The 9,143-nt window shown below is 45.2% G+C and overlaps 1 protein-coding gene across 1 annotated transcript; it reads right to left on the bottom strand.

Annotated features, from left to right (window-relative positions):
- Positions 1 to 633: 633 nt before the first annotated feature.
- Positions 634 to 8,900, bottom strand: ODF1 (outer dense fiber of sperm tails 1). Its single transcript, XM_055432710.2, has 2 exons — positions 8,581 to 8,900; positions 634 to 1,102 (listed from the first exon to the last, which is right to left on the bottom strand). Exons 1-2 carry the CDS (start codon positions 8,898 to 8,900, stop codon positions 634 to 636), a joined length of 789 nt encoding a protein of 262 aa, XP_055288685.1.
- Between the last annotated feature and the right edge of the window lie 243 nt (positions 8,901 to 9,143).

The raw sequence follows: 9,143 nt of genomic DNA, 5'->3' as shown, positions 1-9,143 counted from the left end.
CATAGTTGAAATCAACCCTGAGGAGTTTGCAAACCACCCTGAGCCACAGCTGGCCCTTCCCCCAAATCACAGGACTGTTGAGAAACAGCAGCTGTATGGCCACCCTACCCTCTGTCAGTGGGCTTGCTCCCCCCATACATTTGTACTCTGTTGCCCCCAGTCAAAACCCAACCACGTATCCCTTGGGGAGTCACTTTCTCTCCAACGTTCCCTGCCACAGCAGCTTGGAAAAAATGCTTGTCTTCAACCCTGACTAGTCTCGTTTTCTGCTTTGACTGTTTAATTTCTAGACTAGGTCATGTCACTGACTCATTTGGAAAAGCAACATGTGAGGATGCCCACCCACAAAATATCTTTTCCCGGGCTTTGGCATTAGTGGGGTGTGAAGTAGCACACAGGAGGACAGACTTCACCATTCACCTTCCATGCCCATCCCTTCATCCTTCTGATGCCCACTAACCAGGTGGGGCTCAGGAGTAGGGGTTGAACCAAAAGACTTGCACACGCCAGTGGGTTGCAGTTATGTATTCAGTTTCCTATGTTCTTGAAGGGCCATGGGAAGGGGGAGAGAAACACTGGAAGAGCTGCCTGGCTGGATACATGACTTCTACTAAGTCCTAAGGTTCCTACACTTTACAAGATCATCTTCCTACAGGAAAACCGGCTCCCACAAGGATAGCAGGGGTTACAGGGGTCACAGGGGTTACAGGGGTTACAGGGACTGCAGGGGCTACAGGGGCTGCAGGGGTTACAGGGGTTACAGGGGCTACAGGGGCTACAGGGGTTACAGGGGTTACAGGGAGACGTGCAAGGGTAGCAGGGAGACTCGATCTTGACACAACTGCCGAGCCCGTAGGAGTACGTCACGTCCTTCTCATCCACGCACGGGGGCAAGCTGAACTCTTTGCAGATGTTCATGTAGCTGTATTTTTTCGATCCCAGGCAGTCGTATCTGTTCTCGCGCTCGGCTGACACACACACCTTTCCGTCCTTCACTCGAACCTTGACTTGATCTGGTTCAAAGCCGCACACGTTCACCGATCCTAAAATGTTGCTGCTACAGCAAGAGGAGGCCAGAATTCTATTTGTTGTTCTTCTCAGTCTGGAGTTTAGGAAAAGGAAAGGGTGGAAGGGAGAAGCTCAGACCTTGGGACACAGACACAACTTGACAAGCAACATTTTAACCTCTATTAAAAGAAAAAAGCAGAAGTAAACACTAGTCACTGTGAGGAGTCAAACTTTACAGAAGGGTGTGAAGTGAAAAATGAGCGCTGGCCCGTGGAAACCACACCCTCCCACAGGTAAACCCCTGTTAACTATCGGTGAGTGTTTGGTCTTCCGGATCTCTCTCTGGAAGTTTATTTTTATTTTTAATTTTCTTTTCTTTTTCTTTCCAGTTTTATTGAAAGATAATTGACATACAGCATTGTAAATTTAAGGTGTACAGCATAATGACTTGGTTTAACATACATCGTGAAATGATTATCTCACGAAGTTTAGTGATTATCACTTCATATAGATACCAAATTAACAGAAAGATCTTTTTCCTTGTGATGAGAACACCTAGGATTTAGTCTCTTAACTTTCATATACAACCTACAGCACTGTTAATCATATTGTGTATTACATGCCTAGTACTTATTCACCTTATAACTGGAAGTTTGTACCTTTCAACCACCTTTATCCAATCCTCCCCCTTCCTCACCCCTCTAGTAACCACAAATCTGTTCTCTTTTTCTGTCTGTCTGGTTGGTTTGTAGGTTGGGTTTTTCTAAAGTATAATTGACCTACAGCATTCCTGGTGCACAACATAGTGACCTGATACTTTCGTCCCTTACAAAATGATCAGCACTTTCTCTTGCATTTAAATCCCAACTCCTCGTCTTATTAGTTATGGAACCCTGGACAGGCTTCTTAACCTCTCTTTGCCTCAGTTTCCTCATCTGTAAAACTGGGACAATACCAGTAACCCATTTCTAGGGGTTTCGTGAGACAAATTAGTTAATGGATGAAAAGGATTTATTCTAGTGCTCCGAGCACGGTTAGCATGTTAGGCTTCTGTCTGGTGTGTGTGTGTGTGTCCCCACAATGTGCCATGGAAAGTACTAAGCCATTGGAGGCATTGTTTCATTTGACCTGCATGAGAACCCTGCCACGCAGGTGGAATTGTCACTGTTTTGTAGACGGGGAGATGCTGAAGGTGGTGAGTGCGAGCCTAGATTCAAATCCAGGCCTATTTAATGCCAAGGTCATGATTTTAACCATCACTTAGACTGAACTCTCAGCCTGAGGACCCAGGCACTCAGTCTCGGAGGCCTGGCATCAGCCCTGCCTGCTCTGGGCCTCCTCAGGGACCACTTTCTAATTGCCTGATCCTTCCAAAGACAACCTAATGCTCTGAAATGCTCTTCTTTTTACTCCCTTAACATTAAAAAAAAAAAAAAATCTGTATTCTAAGAGCCACTCCTGGAAAATCTTGCATCTTTGGCCTCCAAAGGGAGGTCTTGGCGTGTGTGCTTTCTAGAACCTCTTCTGGTTTGCGGGATCTGGACTCTGATTGGGTGATTCATCTGATATAAATTTTTGATTCTGACTTTCTATGCTGAATTTTGTTTATACACTTGCTGCTTCTTGTTACATAAGTTATACAAGCTCGTTGTGGAAAACTCAAAATGTGCTGTGCTCAGTCGCTTCAGTCATGGCCGACTCTGTGACCCCGTGGACTGTAGCCCGCCCGGCTCCTCTGTCCATGGGATTCTCCAGGCAATAACACTGGAGTGGGTAGCCATTCCCTTCTCCAGGGGATCTTCCTAACCCAGGGATTGAACCTGAGTCTCATGTCTCCTAAATTGGCAGAAGGGTTCTTTACCACTAGCACCACCTGGTAAGCCCAGAAAACTCAAAGTACAGATAAACAAAAAGATGGACTATTTTTTCTTTTTTAACATACCCACAAAAGCCCTCTTGCCTTCTGCAGGAGATGGATCTGGGAGCCCAGTCTACCAGCCGAAGCCAGCTCCCAGATCCATCTCCTCCTCTCAGCAATCTGAATCTTGGGGTATAAATTCATGTTTGCTTTGGGCTTTTCTTAGATTCCCCCTCCCACTATTCCTGTCACTCTGGCCCCCTCTCCACTGCAGCAGATGCTCGGGGGTCTCACAAATATGGGTCTTCAGGAAATTGCCCCGGAAGTCCTGGCTGGATCAGGTTTCTTCTTTTGCTCCTAGGTCAGGTGTGACCTGTGAGGATGTGTGGGTTTAGGAGAAATTGCAGAAGCCTCGTTTTACTCATGAGATTCAACTCCGAACTTGCAACCTGACTCCTGCCTGACAATGTACCATCACCCTACATGAGATTTTCCTTGGCTCTGTGAGGTTCTGGGTAAAGGGAGATGGCCTGCTTTACTGTGATCATGAGGGTGGAGTTTAGTCACGGTCAACAGAGGCAAGTCAGCCTCTTCGATGGGTGGCAGAAGCCTCTTAGGAAAACTGAGTAAGAGCGAGTCGGCAGTGCTGTTTGCCTGCCACTCTGGGGTGTCACCTCTCCTCCCGACTGAAACTGGATTTCACCTGAAGATATGACCACCCTCCTGAATGTGATTCTGCCCAGAGCAAAGGGGAGTGATACCACCAGCCATCTTCACAAAGAGGTGAATCAGTTTTCTGCCGAGTGATGAATACGATAAAGAGGATGACGAGAACGCCAGTCTCCACGCTGAACCAGAGGATGGCTGACCTTCCTCTGGTTCTTTTTCTCCTTAGATCCCTGCCAGTAACCCGTGAAGCTTACTTGTTCCTTTCCAACACATCTGTCTCTCTTCCTTCTTTTCCCTCTTCCTGTTCCCTTGCCTTGTCTTTCTCCTGAGTTTGGATGATACTGGAGAAGTATGACTGTCAGTGGGAGCAGGGTGGCACCACACAGGGGCATCTGAACACCTGTGGCACTTGTTCAAACACAGGTGCCTGGGCCCCACCCCCAGAGTTTCTGATTCAGCTGATCTGAGGAGGGAACCAAGAATTTGCATTTCTAACAAGTTCCAGGTGATGCTGGCTGCTGGTTTCAGACAGTAGATCACTCTGACCACTGCTGACCAGGCAGTTTAAGCACATCAATTCCAGAACTCAGGCAAACCTGGCCTCAAGTCCCAGCTCTCCCGTATCCTGAGGATCAAGAATATTGCCCTGACTCTGTTTCATCATCTCTAAGTTGGCCAAGATGTTGCAAGGATTAAAAGATGATGTGCTAGGCACTTGGTTTTCACTCGATAAAGGTAAGTCTCTTTATCAGGCTCCGCCTTACATAGACTTCCCCGAAATATGAGACTTTAAGTGTCCAAGCCCCAAGTCCTGTGTCATTAAACACTAAGGCTAAATAATGGACATGCACTTGGCCTGCAGGGGCAGCAACTCCTACTCTGCTCCCCTGGGTGCCTTGGCCCTGAGACCTATGGGTACAAAGAGATTGCGGTGAGAGGGGATGAGGGGCCGAACTTGCTTCCAGCTCTGCAAGGTCACAGAGGGAAACAGCGAGCTCTCCTCTCAGTGGGAGAGTCAGCCTGCCACCAGCCGTAAGGTAAAGCCATAGAGTTCCTGGGTTCCTCTCTGCTGGCTTCCCACAGTGTGACTATGCCCTGATCTTTGGGTCAAAGAATGAGGTGGGTGGGTGGGAGTGGAATGATTTGCCTGAGGGCTTAAAACCCAGGGAGGCACTGCTAAACCACAACGAATGCATTCTGGGGGCTGACAGTCATCAGCCTCCCCCAGTGAGGGTGATGCAGGGAGAACTTCATACTCAGAGTGTGAGGGGTGAGAGGAAATGAGAAGGCTGGTTTCTGAAGTTCTCAGAAGATGATGCCTCTGAGGTGGGGTTTTTTTTTTAAGGGAACTTCTTGAGCTGCAGGTCAACCAAGGATACTTGGATGAGTGGACGGAAGCAGTCTCGGGATGAATTTCCAGGTACTTGCAAAGGGCCCAGCATTGAGCCTGGGGCATTCCTAGGCCCAGCTGCTAATCAAGGCTCATTTGCCCACAAACACTAGAGCGAGGTGTTGGAGCCACTTCAGTATGAGCTATCATTAGATAATGAACTCCTAAGGGCAGGATGGCTCTTACCCAGAGGGTAAAGCATCTGCCTGAAATGTGGGAGACCCAGGTTCGATTCTGGGTCGGGAAGATCCCCTGGAGAAGGACATGGCAAGCCACTCCAGTACTCTTGCTGAAAAATTCCATGGAAGGAGGAACCTGGTAAACTACAGTCCATGGGATTGCAAAGAGTCGCACACGACTGAGCAACTTCACTTCTAAGGGCAGGATTGAGGAGGGGCTGGCTTTGTTTCTACCATTTGCGTACAGAGGACAGGAAGACCACGAAATGCGGGGGTGAATCAAGTGCAAACTTACATCAGGCTGGTCGCATGGTTTCTTACAAGAGAAATCAAACTCAGTAACTTCAGTCTCTCTCAATTCAGAAGAGGAAGGAAGGAAGAGTCAGGGAAAAGGCTACAGCTTAGAGTACAAAAGTAATTTGGGGAGAAGAAAAGAATTTTAAAGAAGTATTTACTTGGGTCTTCACTATTGAAGATACTGCCGAGGTGTCTTTAGAAGTAGCTGCTCAGTAAACAATGGAAAGAATTTGGACCTTCTGTACCCAGACTAAAAACACACAACGTACATACACACACACACACAATCAAATACACACTCAGGAAGGCTCACATGACTTTTGGGGGAAATTATATGGTCTGCCAAAACTTCTTGCCCATGATTAACGGAACACCCAGAGTCAGAGCACATAGACCCTCACACAGTAAAACAGTTCCGGGGGGCCATGGCAACTACAGACCAAGGAATCTTCTCCATTGGGCAAAGAATCTTCTGGATAACACGTCCTGGCATCTAAGAGGACGTGTCATACCTCACCAAACTGCTAGCTTTTGCTTTAAGGGGTAAAACGTCACGTGCATATGTTTTCTAAATTCTAAAAGCCTTGGGAAGGTGTCACACCAAAGATTGTTTTTTAAAAATTGAATCAACATATTTCTGAATCCATTCAGTCATGGATTGGGAGCTGAGAGATAAGAAAAGAGGCGTTTCACTGAAAAAAATTATAGTGGAAGTCCTCTGGGACTAGAGCTGGACCAGCCTTTAACATTTTCATTCATATTCAGAAATTTGAATATTTAGGTTTGCAGGTAACTCTAAGCTTTTCAGGACAGTGAAATGTCAAGCTGTTAGGAATAGCGCATAGGAGTTTCCCAAGCTGGTCTGCATAGGAAGAAAAGTAGCTGGGAAGAGGGCAGACCTGAGGTCATTTCTGAAGTGGACTCAGGATTATCAGTTCAGAGATCCCAGAAGACATCAGCAGCTTCATATACTGCTGCAGGCAACAGGGGAAAAATTAGCGAAAAATCTAGACATCGTCAGGAAAAGTATCACAAACCATAGAAAGCGTTACCTATTGTATAAACCACATTGCTGAGATTTAAGCTTGAAATTGTGTCTACTGCAGCTCATTAAGTAGAGACTCCCAGAGTAGGCGGAGGGTGCCCAGGTGGTGAAGAACTCACCTGGAGAGTCTGGAGAGTAAGACAGCCTTGGAGATAGAGACGGAGCAGACTCGGAGCAACAGCATGTGAACAGTCAGAGGCTACTCACAAGTAACCCTTCATTTAGACCAAATACTTTTTAAAAAGGGCCCTTGCATGAAACTTATGTAACTTGATACTCAATGGGGTAAAAATTGGTTCAGAGTGAGTGTAGATGAGTTTATTTGGCAGTGGTCCCATCTCAGACTATTGAAGGAAGTTCATTACTGACCTTTGGTGGCCAGTGACCTAGACAATAATTGCTCTATTGCCCTTTCCAGGGAATCATCACTGTCCCTGTTGTCAAGGGCTTCATTCTCTCTGTCTTCATCCATCCATCCATCGCCATCTTTCTTTTCCTTTTCTCTTTCTTTCTTCCTTTCTCCCTTTCTCCCCCACTCCGCTCTCCCCTTCCTTCCTTCTTTCCTTCCCTCCTTTTTTTTCTTCCTATCTATTCATCTATTAATATATCTGTCTCTCTGTCTAATCTATCATCTCATCTATTAATCTTATCACCGGGATAAGGAGGCCATTGTTTAAGGATACAAACTGGCAGTGAGTAGTAAGTCCTAGAGATCTAACGCATGGTATAGTAAATGTAGACAAAAGAAACAGTGTATTATAATCATCAAACTGGATAAGAGGCTAGGACTTAATCCAGTCACTAAAAAGAAATAATCAGGTAACACAGTTTGTTGTTGTTGTTGTTTAGTCACTAAATCCTGTGTCCGTCTTTGTAACCCCATGGACTATAGCCTGCCAGGCTCCTCTGTCCCTGGGATTTCCCATGCAAGAGTACTGCAGTGGGTTGCCATTTCCTTTTCCAGGGGATCTTCCTGATCCAAGGATGGAACCCTCATTTCCTGCATTGGTAGAAGGATTCTTTACCACTGAGCCACGAGAGAAGCCCCTGTGTAGCACAATCGAGATGGCTAATTATTGCTGCAATGGCAATCATATTATAATACATAAATGATCAAATTTGTAACATTGTACACCATAAACTTATACAATGTTATGTCAAATACAATTATTTAAAAAGATCATCTATTTGTGCCATCTTTTAAAAAGTAGTATCATATTAAGTAGTTTTCCTGCACCTTTTTTTCACTTACTGTTACAATACTTAAAGTGCTTCATCAGTTCTTTTTACAGCTACATATTATCCCAATGTATGAATATACCATAATTTGTTTAACCAGGTGACAGTGCTTTCAACTATTTTTTTCTATCATAGTTACAGACTAAATGGCATATGTAGACAGAAAAAGAAAGTTTTCTCAGGCAAAAAGTAAAATGTGATGAAAGCCAAAAAAACTTGTTAAGTGCATTTAAAATTATCCAGTTCAATTAAAACCTTTTCAACTGTATTCTGAACTACAGTTGTACACTGGCTTCAGTTCTGTAATTTCTTTACACAATCTTTACTATAGTTGAAGGGGGAGGCAGACAATAAACCCAATACCAGATGAATTTGAAGTCATCTAGAGTTGGAGAATAGGAGAAAGGATTTCCTACAAAACCAAATAAATGCCTCTATTGTTCAATTTGCTCCCGTGCTCTTAAAGCCTCTGGCAAACGTTTGACTTGATCAATTATTATTACTTCTCCCATAGTCATTTCTGTAAGCCGAAATACACTCAAATCACTTAACTCAAAACCAGGAAAAATGTTTAGTTTGCTGCTCCCAATAGCTTTTTAATGACACCCCCTGTTTCTTTCTCTCATTAGAGCCACATTATTTATCATGTTGGCGCTCCTGCCATAAGCTGAAAACAACCTTGCCAATAGACATCATTACACTGTCTTCTGAGAATCTTACAGTTCCCATTATGGACCTGTTCACTCTTCTTTTCTTAAATCTTTTCTGTGTCACCAGAGTCATTATCTTGAGCCCAGTTCATCTTTGCTCAAGTATCGATTGTCACCCTCTCCTCCCTTATTCCAACCGAGGAGGCTAATACACCAACTATAAAAACCTGAAGATGTTGTCTTACTTGGCGAGCTCTCTCTTCTCATCCTCTATGGCTCGAATGGCTTTCCTCTCCAAACTTCTGAGAGACGGGCGAAGACAGTAAAGCTTAACGTCACACAGGCAGCATGGGTAGAGGTCACACAGGCCGCAGGACCGAGACCGCTTCGAGTAGCACAGGCAGTAGGGGTACGGGTGCAGGTCACAGCAGCAGTACGGGTGCATGTATAAGTCGCACAGGCATCGCGCGCTGAGCTCGTCAATACATCTCAGCTGCCTTAGCTCTCTGTCCACCTTCTTGATGTCCCTTCTAACGCTGTCCAAGAGACAACTCAGTGCAGCCATCACAGTCACACCTTATTGTTCTGTGAGTACCTTTGGGAAATGGCACTCAGGGGGGAAAAAATTGTTCTAAGCTCTTCTCAGAGGTTTCTTTTAAAAATAACTGAGGCACACATGGTTCACTTACTTTAAAGTAAGGGGGTTCTATGACCTCACCACCCTCTTAAGTATGTCATAGTCTTTCGGTTACCATGAGAACTGTACACAATCAAGGTCTCTTCAGAGGCCCTCCTTGGAGTTACAGAG

Source organism: Moschus berezovskii, chromosome 16, assembly GCF_049115385.1.
Source record: "Moschus berezovskii isolate FMDL1 chromosome 16, NW_MosBer_1.0, whole genome shotgun sequence".
Lineage (NCBI taxonomy): Eukaryota > Metazoa > Chordata > Mammalia > Artiodactyla > Moschidae > Moschus > Moschus berezovskii.
The sequence above is the reverse complement of the archived record's forward strand: the minus strand, read 5'-3'. Positions and strand labels throughout refer to the sequence as shown.